The following is a 17,099-nucleotide window of genomic DNA, read 5'->3' on the forward strand; positions in this document are numbered from 1 at the left end:
ATCCTAAGCAAAAAATCCATTGAATTATTATCATGAAAACTGCTGGTATTAGGGCAGTTCGAACTAGTAAAAACATCTTGTGTTCTCATGGAATTCTATGTCTAAACACACCCTTACCCACTCATGGTCCCCCCTGGTTTCTTTCCAAGTAACACTTTGGTTCATAATTATTTTAGATCATTTTGGGTTTTGTCTTCAATGCCAAATTAAAGTGTGTTGAGCACGGGATAACTAAGAGATGCGTGAGCTGTCCCACTGTAAAACCCGAGTGGTGACAAGGCACTGTTTGTTTGGACTGCAAGGTAGCTAGGCAAAGTGAACTGCAGGTGTAGGCATGTTGTGGACCTTGCCTGGGTACCCTGCAGTAGAAACAACAGTGGATTGTCTCCACTAGGGTTTTAAACTGGGATAGTTAACAAGTGTCAGTTATCCTGCTACAGCTGAAACCCATCCTTCTTGCAGTGAAGACATAGCCTTGGAGAACAGGTTGCGCCAGTAACACTTTATCTATTGCTCTGACCTGTTTGCAGTAGTGGTTTCTGTATGTGTGAATGTCAAGGTCTCAAGAAGAAAACACCCTTTTCTGAGAATTTAAGTTCTTGCTCACTGAAAGGTCTAAGTACTTTATGTCCCAACTCCCAACACTGTTGTTGTGAAGTTTCCCTCTGTCTCATCAAAATACAGTTCTCACATAGGATTTTTTTCCTTTTAAGGATAGAAGGTTTTGCAAGATGTCTAGTAGCTTGAAAACTCTCTTTTTAGCATTGCACTGACCTAATGTTATAAATGATTTGCATGTGACATGGACTCGCACACTGTAAAGGGCCAAATTAAGCATGGGTATAAGTGGATGCAACTCCACTGACATGAAAGAATCTGCAACTCAATTGACCAGAATAGAATTTAGCTGTGTGTCTGTCTCTGCGTGTGTGTGTTTATGCTCACATGCATTTCTTGCTCCTTGTGGAGCTTCATAGTGCCTGGTTTTCATAACAATGCAGTCAACCAGAATTTCAGCAAATTTGTTAGTCTTTAAGGTGCCACAAGTACTCCTGGTTTTTTTAGCATATACTAGGTAGACTTCATTTTGTGAAACCTGGCTTGACGCTCATGCCACATTCAAAATATTGTCTAAAATGTATATCCAAACACTAGCAGAGGTGTTTAGGTCTTTTATCGCTGCTATTCAAATTGTGGTTTTATTATTTATTCCTGGGGTATAGTGCATCTCTGATCACAGTAGTTTCTTTTCCTGAAACCTTTGTTTTGTGACACTTTTGTATCTCTCTGAGTTTCTTGATTATTCATGCTGTCTTATGTTATGCCTTTTCAATATGGGTAAATTGAGATCACATAGGAAGCTGGATAAGTGCTTAATGGCCAAAATGTGGTGATGCTGCATGTATGACGGTCATACACAGTCAACTTGAATTGAGTTTAACTGATGGATGCAGCTATTTTTTTATACATTTTGTTTTCAAAATGTAATGCAGAAGACTTAACCATTGGGTTAACATACAGGGAGTTTGACTGTATAGTCTGTACCCATGTACTGAAGGCAGACTTTAACTTTAGAGTCTACACTGTATCCAAACTGGAATCCTGAATTAGCTAATGAAGTGAGCTACTGCAACCTATGTAATACCATCAAACCCCACAAAAATGAAAAAGATAAGGGAAGAAAATAGATTTTATTTTTCATTCCTAATACAAAATGGAAGAAAAAAAAATTCCGACAAAGCTCCTGAGAGGATTGAGGTTGCTGCTAAAGAAACGACTTTAGGTAGTCTTTGAAAGAAACCACTGACTCAAGTGAGATTGCATGGATATAACTGAGGGCACAAATTTGGTCTCTCATTTCCTCATTGTTTCTATTCTGTGAAGAATATAAATGACAAGACACACCCTTTTTATAGCACCCTTCAGGCTTACATTTCTCAAACATGTCAGCTTTTCCATTGCTAGAAAGTCCCATAGTTTTATTCAATGGGTCATTTAATCTTGGTGTCTTGAATGGTCAAATATAGATAGTGTTTTAAAAAAATCAACGTAAGAAAAGAAGATCAGAAGCCACACATGCATGGGCTAAATAAAGCATTTTACTAGTAATCTAATCTATAGTAGGAGACAGTTCTGCAGCTGTAAAATACTGGCATCTTTTAAAATCTTGATTTCTGTGTCAGGAAAAAACGTATACCCTATGGTGTTACTCGTGAGATTTCAAGTTCTATTTCTTGAAGATTTTGTAATGTCTATAATTAGGTGCTGGTGAATCACATTGCTGTAGTGTTTCATAGTTTATTTCTGGGAGATTAAGCTCCAACAGACCAAAAAAAAAAAAAAAAAAAGACCAATGCTGAGGCCTCCTACACTTTGTCAGAGGAGAAGTTTGCTCAAACGCATGAATCCGATCTCTACTAAAACCCTTTGTTCATGCCGATCTGTTTTGGCCAAGTAAAATGAGTCTCCAAGGAAATTTTGTCAAGTTGTATCAGGTTTAGCAGCAGTGCGTCTGTAATAAACTGTACAACCCTAGGGTGGCTCTGTATCAACTTCACCTTGGCAATAAATAAAATTTAAAGTGAACAAAATGAAAACTGTGTTTGCCTTCTGTTTGCTAGGTCTAAAGAAGCTTCTGATCTTCCGAATGTTGGAAAACTCAGAAAATTGGAGTACTCATTTTTAAATGTGGTGATACTAAAATTGAGCTGGGTGGATGTTCTGTGTGTGCTCGGCATGACCTTTTCAGTTGTGGTTGTTCATGTAGGTATTCTTAACTTGTAGAAGCACTGTTGACTCCATCTCAAAACAGAACAGATGGGTAGTCAACCCTAGAAGCTCCGTTTTGAGGTCACAATACTTTAGGCTTCACAATTATTTTGTTTTTTGAAGCACCAAAACCACACACTTAAAAAAAAATAAGTCCCTCAAAACTATTTGTACCGAAGTTCAGTTGTTGCTAAGCTCTAGGAGAAGAAAGGTAGAGAGAATGGGAGACTTCAGCCTGAAGCTTTAAAATTACAAAAACTTGGGAATCTGTTTGCTCAAGTATTTTTTTCCAGTTGGAAAATCAGAGTGACTCTTTTTTCATATGAAACAGCCATATAATTTAAGAAAAGGTTGCGCTCTATGTAGACCAAACAAATTTAGACAAACTTAGACAGTGGTGTATTTAATTTCAGTTTTTCCCTAGTTGCCTGAGGAGAGTAGCCTGACATTAATATGGATATTTTAGAAGCTATGATATCGTAGTTAGCATGGTCACAAGGCATGGGTTGGAATATTTTAGAGGTCTTGCTTGATATATGGATTCCTTGAATGGTTTGTTATTTGGGGGCTTTTTGTTTTTGGTTTGTTTGTTTGTTTAAAACTTTGCTTTGGTCGTTCAGAAGCTTCCTGTTCTGCTTTTGATTTTGCTGATTTGGTAACAAAAATAAATAAATCTTGCTGTCACAATATCTGGAAAAAAACCCAACAGAGTGTGTGTTTACTAAAAAATCGGAATGTTGAAGGCAGTGTTGGTATGTGAACCTACAGAGAGTGTTGCCTTTGCTGCCTCATGATGGACAATTGTGCAAATCTTGCTTTGTCTCCTTTATTTGGTGCATGTCTTGACAGACGATCAACATCTGCACTGAAAATGTGCTCTTTTTTGCTTTCTGATAGATGGGTCTCTCTTGGTTCCATATCCCTTGCAGACAAGAAAAAAAATAAGGAATGCATCACATTTCAGTTTCTTTGGATAGTTTAGCCCAAACTACAAGTTTCTGTTTTTTTTGTTCACACAGTGCTTGAATTTTAAAGATAAATGTGTACATAGTAAGGCAAACTGCCTCACAAAATAAGTTTCACTGTGATTTCAGTACATGCCTTAGTGAAAACATCAGGTTGAAGGCCATTCAGCTATACCTGAGGATGTTTGTTCCTTTCATCTGCTGTGAGATTAACCTCTTCTATGACTCAGTGCTGCTTTTGTGGGAGAGGCCCTAGTAACATTAAAGCTAGAACCCATTAGAAAGGCTCTTCCGTCATTTTATAAAAAAAGCTGTTGCTTTTACTGATCTCATAACCCTTTAATTTGCTTTGTAGCAGAACAAGGAGACTGCTGGTTTGAGTTTGTCTAGACAACAGCTAGCATCCTTGAGAATAACTTCAGAAAGTGCCAGAATATTAAAGAATTGTAACTTTATATAATATAGATGCTCTAACTGCACCGCTGAAGCTGTTGCGTTTATCTTGTTCAGAAGCTCAGTTTTTCTTCCTTCAGGTTTTTTTTTGTAAATTGGTCTAAAAGTTCCCAAAAGACACACAGTAGCAAGACTTTTGTTATGTTCTTTCTAAAGTGACCGAAGTTTTAAGGAAGGAGGTTTTTGTTTTTCCTCTCTTCCACACAATGGAGCTTTCAGAGAACCTCTTTTAAAAGGAATAGCTACAGCCTTTGTGTGGAAGGGTGTGTCTGTTGGCAGAGTTTGCTGAAGCAGACAGGCTGGCTGGTGATTAACAAAGGTCATTAGACTTTGGAATCTGGCAAGCAGAGTCAGATGGTATGTCTTCTGTGCATAGAAGGACGACTCTCAAGACGCTGAGGCATTCTGGAGGGTTCCTTCCCCCCATTCCCCTCCCCCTGTTTAAGAGGGCATGCTGTGTGCTGCTTCAGTCTGCAGGACAGTTTGGACAAGTGTCTTGCTTCAGTAATACTGTTGTGCTGGAACTAATTAACACATTTATCATTCATGGGATAAAAGAACCTTCAGAGATCTTTGCAAATGATCAGTTAGGGAGAAAAGGTGCTGTTTCTGACAGTGCATGGAAACAGCTAATTCTCTGTTGAAAAAGGCAAATCATAAGAAGAAGGCAAGTAGTGTTCTTATGATGAGGCTTTTTCTAGCATGAACCTAGCAAAAAAATTTTTTTTAAAATCGTGTGCTCTTGAGATGAAGCTCAGATAAGTGAGGCCATGTTGTGCACAAGCTAGAAGCTCTCAGCCTCTGAGTGCATGAGTTGTCTGAGCTAAAATGGCTGCTCCTAAAGCTCAGAGGACTAGGGCAGCTTAGTGAGTCTTAAAGCTTCAGTGACGCAGGAGCTCATATCTCTTGAAAGTGTGATAAACACATTCAGCAGAGCTGTGGCTTGTTTGGCTGAGATGAAAGGACTAAGCTTTGGGGGATGGGCAGTGAAAACTGGATGATCTGCTTTTCTGTGAAGTGCTCTAAATGCAGGAGTCGTCTGCTCCATGGAAAAAAAATTGTTTTCAGGTCTAATGGACTGTGCTAAAGGAGACATGGGGTGGGGCTTCACTCACTGCTGTAATTTGATCCAGAGCAGAGATAGCAACCTCTTCCACACAGTTTGGTCTGGTACTTGCACAAAAAAACTCGAGTATCTTGATTATTGTGTCTTTGCTAGCTGGAAAGAAGCTGGTGCAGTGTTCCTTTTCTTTATGGGGGACTAAGGAGAAAAAGGACAAAATGCAGTGTGCATAGTAGTGTAGGTAAACATCTGGAGTGTCTGTGTGCTCAGTCTGTCCAGAATTTGACTTGACAGAAGTTTATTTTAGCAGGCTATCAGGAACATTCTTGTATGTAAAATCCTGATGCAATGCCTTCTTTTATTGCATTGACATAATATTATTGGACTTTGATCTTGCTGTAGAAGTAATTTTATATTGTACAATGGAATTTTCATCATGAAATATTTTGGCTGCCGTTCCCTCTGTCAGACCTCTGGAAGTCCTGGGTTCATGTAGCCCAGTGGAGCATGTGGGAAACTTAAAGAAGTAATTCATTCATTAAGATAATAAGTTGCTACTGTGCCCAAGAAACATATGAGGTAGGAGGACCTCTGTCTCTGACTTTTTTTTCCCTGTCTTTCTTCTACAGCAGTACATAAATTTTGAGCACAGAGACAAATTCTCCCCCAGAATTATGTCTCACTGGATTAACTGGTCATGTACTGAACTACAGTACTTGACTTTACCAAGATCAGTGTGTCACATTGTATATCAAATTAGGGTTTGTGGAAGAATCCTAGGAAGCCATGAAACTTTGGGGAGTGGTCTTTTTAATTCTTATTTCCATTGTGCTGTTGCAGTGTTTTTATTAAATGAGAGCAGAAATCCCTTCTTCTACCATCCACCAGCCCATCAAAATCCTGATCCCAGAGACAGAGTATAACTCAGGGCATAGTTATGGGAATTTCAGCCAAGAATGTAGCTCTCTTCTGTGTTTGGTGGAATTGTTTAGGGGTTGTGCAACAATCTGTCAAAAGTCAACGTATCCAGATCTCTCATTGCCATAATGTCTCTTTTTTCCATCAAGGTCAAAACTGACTAGATGTTTAAACTAATTGAAAATGCAAGTTTCCAGTGGAGGCTTTTTAATCTTTGGCAGTGAAGTAGTCAGTAGTTGTCGAACCTACAAGAAGGTCAGTGCTGGTCGAAAAGAGGCACAAATGCTGTTTTCTAATAGTAAACATCAATGCATGAATGGCTGGAAGTAATGGAGCTGCTCAAATCACGTGTGCTTCCCACGTCTTTATTTGAGGCAGATGTAACAATAAGCCCATATAGGAAGGACCTGAGTAAGGGAACAGGCAAGAAGGCATGGTCTACTGAATCAACATCCATTGGTCAGAAGGCTTGAATATTTGTAGAGCCCAGCTCAGCAACTCGTGAGCCATTTAGGTAGGACTTTCTGTTAATTTGAATTTCCTTGATGCCTTTCAACATATTGAGTAAAAGTTGAGTTCCTGCTTCTGTAATGTTAGCATTTCTGGAGGTTACTAAAACTTATTGCTGACAAGCTTGGTTTTATTTATTAGTCACAGTTCACTGAATGGTGTTTCTGTAACAAGTGCTTCTCCCACATTCCTTTTCTTTCAGAATTTCCTGATGTAAAAGTATTATCCAGGACCATGGAGGTGCTGCAGTGCGATGGCTGCGATTTTCGAGCTCCATCCTATGAAGACCTTAAAGCTCACATTCAAGATGTTCACACTGCTTTTTTGCAGCCAACAGATGTTTCTGAGGAAAGTCCTAGCCAGCCAAGGTCTGGCTCCATGAATGCTAGCAACCAGACAGAGGTTGAATTTTCTTCTGTAAAGGATGAATTTACAATTGCAGATGAAATTGCAGGTAAACATAAACCCCTCTTTCTTGTTGCCTGTCTTTAATTTGTAATTTTCATTAATTTTATTGTAATGACAGCAAAGTGAGCATTGTCATTAGTAATTATACTGCCATATCAGTTCTGATTACTGTTTTGTATGTAACCACTGAAATGGGGAGTTATCTGTTTTTTTTATCATCAAGAATTTTAGAAGTGTTTTTTTTTGTGTGAACTTCTGAAACTAGTGTGTTTATTTAAAAAAACTTTATTTTAGAAGTAATACATATTCCACGTTATGTCCCACATATCAGAGTTTTGCAATATGTGCAGTAGAGAATCATAAATAAGATAGTCCAGTGCATTGCATGCACTGGAATATTGATGTACCCAATGGGATGTGATTTTTGTTGAATATTGTATTATATCGTTGAGTGGTAGGTGGGGAAGAAATTGTATGTATTTATTTCTTGTGGGTTTTTTTCTTTCTTTTAGGGCAAAATGCAGCTCAGATGGGGACTGGAAGTTATTATAGCCATAGCCAGAGTTTTTATAGCCAGCACATGGCCCCAAATCCTAAACCAACAAACAAGTTTTTCCAGTGCAAATTCTGTGTGCGTTACTTCAGATCCAAAAACCTTCTCATAGAACATACCCGAAAAGTGCATGGCACACAATCTGGAGGGAGCTCGGTGGGGCCGCCTGCTGCTGGATCCTTAAATTACAACATCATGATGCATGAAGGGTTTGGCAAAGTTTTCTCTTGCCAGTTCTGCACCTATAAATCGCCAAGGCGTGCAAGGATTATTAAGCACCAGAAAATGTATCACAAAAATAATCTAAAGGAGAGTTCGACTCCCCCTGCCGCCGCAGCTGCCATATCTGAATCTGCATCTGCATCCGTGCCAGTACAGGAATCTTGCAAGGAGCTGCCTGCTGAAGTAGTAGAGCGTAGCATCTTGGAATCCATGGTCAAGCCTTTAACAAAGTCCAGGGGCAATTTTTGCTGCGAATGGTGTAGCTATCAGACTCCTCGAAGGGAACGCTGGTGTGACCACATGATGAAGAAGCATCGCAGCATGGTAAAAATACTGTCAAGCCTGAGACAGCAACAGGATGGAACCGGATTGCCTGATGTGCAGAACAAGAGTGCACCAAACTCCGCCCCAAACTCCAACTATATCTCTATGAATGCTACAGGACGTGAGATGTCGAATGCCAATATCTCAAACTTCAGAGGTTCTATGAGTAACTCCCTTATCAGACCCAATTCTTCTACATCTTCAAAGTTTTCTTCTGTGTCTTATCCTCAAATGAAGCCTAAGTCACCTCATAACTCTGGTATGGTTAATTTGTCTGACAGATCCCGCTATGGAATAGCTGACATGACAAATTCTTCTGCTGACCTGGAAACTAATAGTATGCTAAATGACTCTAGCTCTGATGAAGAGCTAAATGAAATAGACAGTGAGAACGGCTTGAACTCCATGGATCACCAGACCTCAGGAATGTCTGCAGAGCAGCTGATGGGATCTGATGGTAACAAATTATTGGAAACAAAGGGGATACCCTTTAGAAGATACATGAACAGGTTCCAGTGTCCTTTTTGCCCTTTCCTCACTATGCACCGCCGAAGCATCTCCCGCCATATTGAGAACATCCACTTGTCTGGGAAGACGGCTGTATACAAGTGCGATGAATGTCCTTTCACTTGTAAGAGTTCATTAAAACTTGGCGCTCATAAACAATGTCATACAGGTACAACATCAGATTGGGATGCTGTGAATTCCCAGAGTGAAAGCATAGCCTCCTCTCTGAATGAAAGCACAGTGTCTTATGAAAGTGGAAATATAAATGGCAGGAAGTCAGGCGGAATGATGGAATCCGTGCAGCAGCAACAGCAGCAGTCGCCTCAACCCCACTCACAGCACCCCTATAAATGCACGCTGTGCAACTACTCCACAACTACTTTGAAAGGTCTCCGAGTTCATCAACAACACAAGCATTCTTTTTGTGATAACTTGCCAAAATACGAGGGACCGTCATCCAATGCTCCACAAGAGAGTGAGGTGGATGCCCATGCTGCCTCCAGCACTGTGAAGAAAAGCCAGACCTCAATTCTTGGGTTATCATCTAAAAATAACTTTGTAGCTAAGGCCTCTCGAAAACTGACAAATGACTTTCCCCTAGATCTATCACCCGTGAAGAAGCGAACTAGAATTGATGAAATAGCTAGCAACTTACAGAGCAAAATCAACCAAAACAAGCAACAAGAAGATGCAGTGATTAATGTAGAGGATGACGAAGAGGAGGAGGAGGACAATGAAGTGGAGATAGAAGTAGAATTGGACAAGGAAGAAGAACAAACAGAGCCACTGATGGAGGTGTCTAGTTCCTATGCACCTCAGCAAATGTGGGGAAGAGATACTAATGATTCTCAGAAGGAGACTAATTTCAGGAACATGCCGCATGATTATAATTCCACCAATGGGGCAGAAATTGAGCTAACTTTATCTGAAGATGAGGAAGATTATTACTGCTCTTCTGTCAACATGAAGGATCATCAAGGGCCTAATGCATCTCTTTTGGGCAGCCAGTCGAGTATGTATGGATCTGATCAAAACAGTGAAAATGCGGAGTTTAATGATTCCGGACGGCTTTATTATTGCAAACACTGTGACTTTAGTAACAAATCTGCCAGGAGTGTTAGCACCCACTACCAACGGATGCACCCTTACATTAAGTTCAGCTTTAGGTATATCTTAGACCCTAATGATCACAGTGCTGTGTACAGATGCCTTGAATGTTACATTGACTACACCAACTTTGAAGACCTGCAGCAGCATTATGGTGAGCATCATCCTGAAGCTATGAATGTACTCAACTTCGATCATTCCGATCTGATCTACCGCTGTCGCTTTTGTTCTTACACTAGCCCGAATGTTAGAAGCTTGATGCCACACTACCAAAGAATGCACCCAACTGTTAAAATTAACAATGCAATGATATTTTCAAGCTATGTAGTAGAGCAGCAAGAAGGGTTAAATGCAGAGTCGCAAACGCTGAGAGAGATCTTGAATTCTGCTCCCAAGACCATGGCAACTTCGACCCCAGTGGCCCGCGGGGCTGGCATGCCTGCTACATTTAACAAAAATGCTTCAAAGAGTTTTAGTCCAGAATGTGAAAATCAGAAAGAGCCTTCAGTTAATAGCGTTGTGGTGTATGACTGTGATGTGTGTTCGTTTGCAAGCCCTAACATGCATTCTGTTCTGGTGCATTATCAGAAAAAACACCCTGAAGAAAAGGCTTCATATTTCAGGATTCAGAAGACCATGCGGGTGGTGTCTGTCGACAGGGGTTCTGCCTTGGCTCAACTGTCCTTTGAGCTGGGAACTCCCATCTCCCCAAAACTGTCCAACATGGCTTCGCAGCCACCACCTCCCCCACCACCACCACCAGACCTCACCACTGAACTCTACTACTGCAAGCACTGTTCATATAGCAACCGCTCGGTGGTGGGAGTGCTCGTTCACTATCAGAAAAGGCATCCAGAAATAAAGGTCACTGCGAAATACATTAGGCAGACGCCCCCCACAGCAGCAATGATGAGGGGTGGTGAAATGCCACCTGGCATTCAGAGGCCACCAGCGTCTATGCAGCTGAACAGGGGCAGCTCTGAGAGCTCTGTGGCTCCCCTTGAGAATGAAATGTTCTTCTGTCAGCATTGTGATTATGGAAATCGGACAGTTAAAGGCGTGCTCATTCATTATCAAAAGAAGCATCGTGACTTCAAAGCCAATGCAGATGTGATCAGACAGCACACGGCCACAATTAGGAGCCTTTGCGATCGTGGCCAGAAAAAATTGTCCAGCAGCATGCCTGCGCCCACTTCCAATGCAGAGCGGGACAAGGCGAAACTAAGAGCTCTCAAATGCCGTCAGTGTTCCTACACATCACCTTATTTTTACGCACTGAGGAAGCATATTAAGAAAGACCATCCAAGCCTGAAGGCCACAGTTACATCCATTTTACGATGGGCATTTTTGGATGGCTTAATAGAAGCTGGTTATCACTGTGAATGGTGTATTTATTCACATACAGAGCCTAGCGGTTTGCTCGTGCATTACCAAAGGAGACATCCTGAGCATTATGTTGATTATACATACATGGCCACTAAACTCTGGGCAGGTCCAGATCCTTCCCCTCCAGCCCTAATGATGCCATCAGAGGCAAAAACCTATAAATGCAGAGACTGCATTTTTGAAGCATCTTCCATTTGGGATATTACAAATCACTATCAGGCTTTTCATCCTTGGGCCATGAATGGAGATGAATCTGTGTTGCTGGATATCATCAAGGAGAAAGATGCTGCTGAGAAAGCTGGGACCCAGTCCGATGAAGTCGGGACTAGGGTTAATTCTGAAGACCAGATAACCACATCACAGATGGAACAGGATGTCGATTGTGCAGAAGATTCCAGCCTTCCCCAGGAAAAAAATGTCCAGCTGGCCTCTGCAAACCCTGCGATATCCTCCACACCGTATCAGTGCACGGTGTGCCAGTCTGAATACAATAACTTGCACGGGCTCCTGACGCATTATGGCAAAAAACATCCTGGCATGAAAGTTAAAGCTGCAGATTTCGCACAGGACATAGACATTAATCCAGGAGCGGTGTACAAATGCAGGCATTGCCCATACATTAATACGCGGATCCACGGTGTCCTTACACACTACCAGAAACGGCATCCGTCAATAAAGGTCACCGCTGAGGATTTTGTGCATGACGTGGAGCAGTCTAATGACATGGCCCAGAATGATGTGGAAGAAACGAGTAGGATTTTCAAGCAAGGGTATGGTGCTTACAGATGCAAATTATGCCCTTATACCCATGGCACTTTGGAAAAGCTTAAAATTCATTATGAAAAATACCACAACCAACCTGAATTTGACGTGTTTGCGCAGTCACCGCCGAAGGTGTCTGCGTCCATGGAGCTGGAGGGTACCCCCGAAATAAAGGCTTCTCCGGAAATTGCTGCTGAGGACATTGGAGAAGTCACCGTGCCAGCTTCTCATTTCTCCAGCTCTCATCTCGTGTCTCACACGGTGTTCCGCTGCCAGCTGTGCAAATATTTCTGCTCCACCCGGAAGGGGATAGCCAGGCACTACCGCATCAAACACAACAATGTCCGGGCGCAGCCCGAAGGCAAAAACAACCTCTTCAAATGCGCTTTGTGTTCCTACACAAACCCCATCCGCAAAGGGCTTGCAGCACACTACCAGAAACGGCATGACATTGACGCTTATTACACTCATTGCCTGGCAGCCTCCCGGACGGTAAGTGACAAGCCCAGCAAAGTGATCATTCCGTCGCCTCCCAAAGACACCTCTCCTCAATTGAGTGAGGAGCTGAGGAGGGCGGTGGAAAAGAAAAAGTGCTCGCTTTGTTCCTTCCAGTCCTTTAGCAAAAAAGGCATCGTGTCCCACTACATGAAGCGTCACCCTGGCGTTTTCCCTAAGAAGCAGCATGCGAGCAAGCTGGGGGGCTACTTTACAGCTGTGTATGCTGACGAGCATGAAAAGCAGACTCTAGGAGAGGAGAGAAATGATTTTGAAAAGCCTGAGGTGGAGAATGAGGCTCAGGAAATTGAGTGGCTTCCTTTCAGGTGCATAAAATGTTTCAAACTATCCTTCAGCACGGCCGAGCTGCTGTGTATGCATTACACTGACCACCACAGCAAGGATTTGAAGAGAGACTTTACCATACTGGGATGTGGCACCCGCTCTCAGAGCTCTGCCTACCAGTGCAAGCACTGTGATAGTAAACTGCATAGCATGGCAGAACTGACCTCACACTTGAACAGTCACAATGAGGAATTCCAGAAGCGTGCCAAACGTCAAGAGAGGAGGAAACAGCTTTTGAGCAAGCAGAAATATGCAGATGGTGCTTTTGCAGATTTCAAACAAGAGAGGGTAAGAGAGTGTGTGTGTTCTCTCACCACCCCCCTCCCCGGCAGCTTATTATTAGTGTACACATGCATGTGCTCTTTGGCAGCCAAACCGCTACAGGCAAGCAAGTGACTTAGTGTGCAGATGAGTTCTGTAAATCAATGGAACGTTCTAGCTCGATTACATTCCCCCTCCCCCCCCACCCACTTCTGTATCCCTTTCTAGAGCTTCCTAGGGGATTTCTGTTTCCTCCTCTCCTCCTGTGAGTAGCCTCCTTATCTGGCACTTAATAATGTGACTTTCTATTAGAAGGCCCCTGGCCTCTGTCTCTTTTCCAACCACCCCCCCAGTCATCATCCCTTGTAATAACACCAATTTCCTTCTCAGGAATAGCCTACTCAGTAAGGCTCGGTGTCAGCGTAATGGGGGTAATAGAGCTGACAAGAAGCCTCAACCAAAGGCTGTTAATATCAATGGGCGTCTCTCTAGTGACTTCAGGCTTTGGATCAGGCCCCATATGAACTTTGGACCAAATGTTGTTCTGTTTCACTGGTGTAAATCTGGAGTAACTATTTACCATTGCAAAGGAGTGACTCATAGTTTATATCAGAGTCACCCAGTGGCATAATTTGGCCTTGTAATTAAAAATTAATAATACTCTGTCACTAGGCAGAAATTCAGAGTTCATACTATGCAAATGTTTTACCTGCATATTTCAAAGGCATTAACGAGGGGTAATTGAAAACTTGAGAGGAGATTTTGCAAAGCAGCCTAAGGGATTTAAACACATATTATCCATCTATGTTAATGGATGTGTATGTATCATACAATCATACAATATCAGGGTTGGAAGGGACCTCAGGAGGTATCTAGTCCAACCCCCTGCTCAAAGCAGGGCCAATCCTCAACTAAATCATCCCAGCCAGGGCTTTGTCAAGCCTGACCTTAAAAACCTCTAAGGATGGAGATTCCACCACCTCCCTAGGTAACCCATTCCAGTGCTTCACCACCTGCCTAGTCAAAAAGTGTTTCCTAATATCCAACCTAGATCTCCCCTCTGCAACTTGAGACCATTATTCCTTGTTCTGTCATCTGCTACCACTGAGAACAGTCTAGATTCATCCTCTTTGGAACCCCCTTTCAGGTAGCTGAAGGCTGCTATCAAATCCCCCCTCACTCTTCAATGCTGCAGACTAAATAACCCCAGTTCCCTCAGCCTCTCCTCATAAGTCAGGTGTTCCAGCCCCCTAATCATTTTTGTTGCCCTCCGCTGGACTCTTTCCAATTTTCCCACATCCTTCTTGTAGTGTGGGGCCCAAAACTGGACACAGTACTCCAGATGAGGCCTCACCAGTGCCGAATAGAGGGGAATGATCACGTCCCTCGATCTGCTGGCCATGCCCCTACTTATACAGCCTTGGCAACAAGGCTAAGTCATTTAGGCTGCTTTGCAAAATCTGTACCTCTGTTCTTAAAGTGCCAAGAGAGTGAGCTTTTTCTTTTCTATTTGGACAAACAAAAATGGCTTGCCTAATTGTTTTTGATTTTAAAGTCCATGCTGTTGCAGGGTACATTTGTAATCTCTTGCTCTCTTTCTCTCTCTCTTTTGGTTAAGTTAGTTCTGGAAGCAAATTTCAGTGTATATGTTGATTATACTGATGTGTTCCAACAGACATTTGGTCACTTGGAAGATGTATCAAAATTTAAGGAGAGGAAAGTTGTGGGATACAAATGTAAATTTTGCGTGGAAGTTCATCCCACCCTTCGAGCCATCTGTAATCACCTTCGCAAGCATGTTCAGTATGGGAATGTCTCTTCTGTGACAGCTACCGTAAAGGTGAGAATTATAAGAACTGGCTATGTGTTTGTTTGAGATTAAGGCCTGATCAAAAAGCTCACTGAAGCCGATGGGCAGACTCTCTCATTAAGTTCAATTTTGATTAGGTACTGATTTACCTAGTCATCATCCAAATCTAATGGACAGTTTTCTTTGTTGTCTCTGGATTATTTTAATGCTCATTTTTTCAGATGTTAGTTACAACTTTCTTCTACCTTTGATTCGAGACATGAAGACTATTTTTTGCCACTGAGTATATCCCATTTCTCTTGCATAAAGGAATTTGTCTTGTCCATGGTAGAAAGCATAGGCCTCTGAGCAGGAAGCTCTTGTCCAGCTATTTTGGGCTACTTTTCTACTGTCTTTGCCTCTGAAGGCAAAATTTTCAGAAGAGGAAACCTGAAGTGTTTCATGAAATTGTGTGTTCCATGCTTGCATGCATAGTTACAACGACAAGCAAACTGGGTATTTGTATCCGTAAACAGCCATTCAGATGGCTAACTAGTCATTTATCTGAGCCATTGGCCCAACTAAAGAGGCTAATTGTAAATGCACTTTATTTTTCATGTGCAAATGGACTTTTGCTTCTAGGAAATTTGGTGTGCAGGGGAGGACTGGGGGTTACTTCCTCACAGCAGGTTCTTCAGGATATCAACTGGGGAGTGTGCATGCAATCATGCAGCAGGAGCTGTGAACACGTTCCTTTTGCTGCAGTGAGAATTCAGAGTGGGTTGAGTAGCAGAGCTGACCCCACAATCCCCTTTTTCATAACCCCTACTGCATACTATTATAGGGCAACTAAATCCAGAAAGGTCTGAAGTGCTCTACCTAAGAGGGCTTTTATTATTTTGTTGTCCTTTCACTGACCTCCCCCTTTGCTTATGTGATGCTACAAAAGAGATTGTTCCTTTTCTCTTACCCAACTATCCTTTTCAGGAGTAGCCTACAGGATCATTACCATCTTTTTGAGCAAAAGGAAATTACTTAAGTAGTTGAGTAAGAAAGCTGAAAACCAAGGTCAAATGAATGTGGTGCCGCACACTCTACCAATTTTAAGCTGTTGATCACAACAAAATATGTGCCATGATGAATAATAATAAGGGAGGGGAACAAGAAACAGGTAACGGTTTCTGAAGAGGAGTAGAGTTTTCTTAGAGTGCCTGTTGTTTCTCTCTCGTGAATTCAGTGCTGGTGGAAAGTGTTTGTTCAACAGCCCTTGGAAGGGGAGGTCTGGGTTAGTCCAGAGGCAAGGACAATGCAAGTTTCCTCCATACCACCCTTCTGTGTGTCTCTAACCTGTTTTGGGGGATCCACCTCCAGGGCTTAGATGGTTGTTAGCTCAGTTTCTACTCCATTTCCATGGCTTTTGTGCTGACATTGACAATATTACTTAGGGCCAGTTGTGAGAGTTAGTCTTTTTTTAGAATAGATTTGAAAGTATGGGACCTTTTCCTGAAGAAAGCCATTGAGGATATGGGAACGGTGCAGGGATATCTTTAGAACATGGATGGTAGTGGGATTCCAGGAGACATTCTGAAAAGGGAATCTTAGAGGTAAAGTTAACTCACGGGGAAGACCCAAGGCAGAAGGGAGAGAGAATTGATGGCTTTGGGGGGGTATGTGTTTTTTAGCAGGAAGCGGAAGATTCTTCAAACACAACTTTGGAGGGTTTTGAGGGAGCAAAAGACCATGGCATGGTGGAATTTACAGAAGCTGAATCTGGAGCATCCTTGGAAGATGAAACCAGGCCTGGGGGATACCACTGCAGCCAGTGTGACCGGGTTTTGATGTCTATGCAGGGTCTGCGATCTCATGAGAGAAGTCATTTGGCTCTGGCCATGTTTACCCGTGAAGACAAGTACAGCTGCCAGTATTGCTCCTTTGTCTCTGCTTTCAGGCACAAGTAAGTTTTTGCAATAGAAGTACAGACCAGTGATACTGCTTTCCTGTGTGCTGACATTAAAGGGGGCACTGTACACTTGAAAACTGGACACTTTTACTGTTTAACTGCTTTTCCCCCCTTTTTGCTAGTTTTCAGGTATTCACATTCTTCTGAGTCCCCTTACTAGTGTCTCTGATTCTTTTCATATTTTTTTTAAAAATGTTCAGTCTCCTTTTTTCTGTGGGGGAAGAACACACACAAACAAAAGCGGCAAACTTCCTACACAGAGGAAACAATGAAACTGACCTTCTTCACAATGCTGTCAAATT

General features: G+C 42.1%; 1 protein-coding gene across 13 annotated transcripts in view; it reads left to right on the forward strand.

The window, feature by feature from the left end:
- The window catches only part of ZNF462 (zinc finger protein 462), a 108,526-nt gene that overhangs the window by 40,561 nt on the left and 50,866 nt on the right, over nucleotides 1-17,099 (forward strand). For 4 of the 13 annotated variants that reach the window (XM_039543612.1, XM_039543611.1, XM_039543606.1 and 1 more), the window contains 4 exons: nucleotides 6,881-7,132; nucleotides 7,599-13,075; nucleotides 14,724-14,888; nucleotides 16,520-16,791. In XM_039543612.1, the coding sequence (XP_039399546.1) occupies nucleotides 6,913-7,132; nucleotides 7,599-13,075; nucleotides 14,724-14,888; nucleotides 16,520-16,791 (6,134 nt within the window). In that variant the 5' untranslated portion in view covers nucleotides 6,881-6,912. Of the gene's footprint in view, nucleotides 1-4,493; nucleotides 4,545-4,730; nucleotides 4,855-5,013; nucleotides 5,830-5,894; nucleotides 6,683-6,880; nucleotides 7,133-7,598; nucleotides 13,076-14,723; nucleotides 14,889-16,519; nucleotides 16,792-17,099 lie in introns of those variants that run through there. The other 9 variants (XR_005600201.1, XR_005600200.1, XM_039543609.1 and 6 more) reach the window with 8 other exon arrangements.

This window comes from Mauremys reevesii, linkage group 6 (genome assembly GCF_016161935.1).
Source record: "Mauremys reevesii isolate NIE-2019 linkage group 6, ASM1616193v1, whole genome shotgun sequence".
NCBI classification, from domain to species: Eukaryota; Metazoa; Chordata; order Testudines; family Geoemydidae; genus Mauremys; species Mauremys reevesii.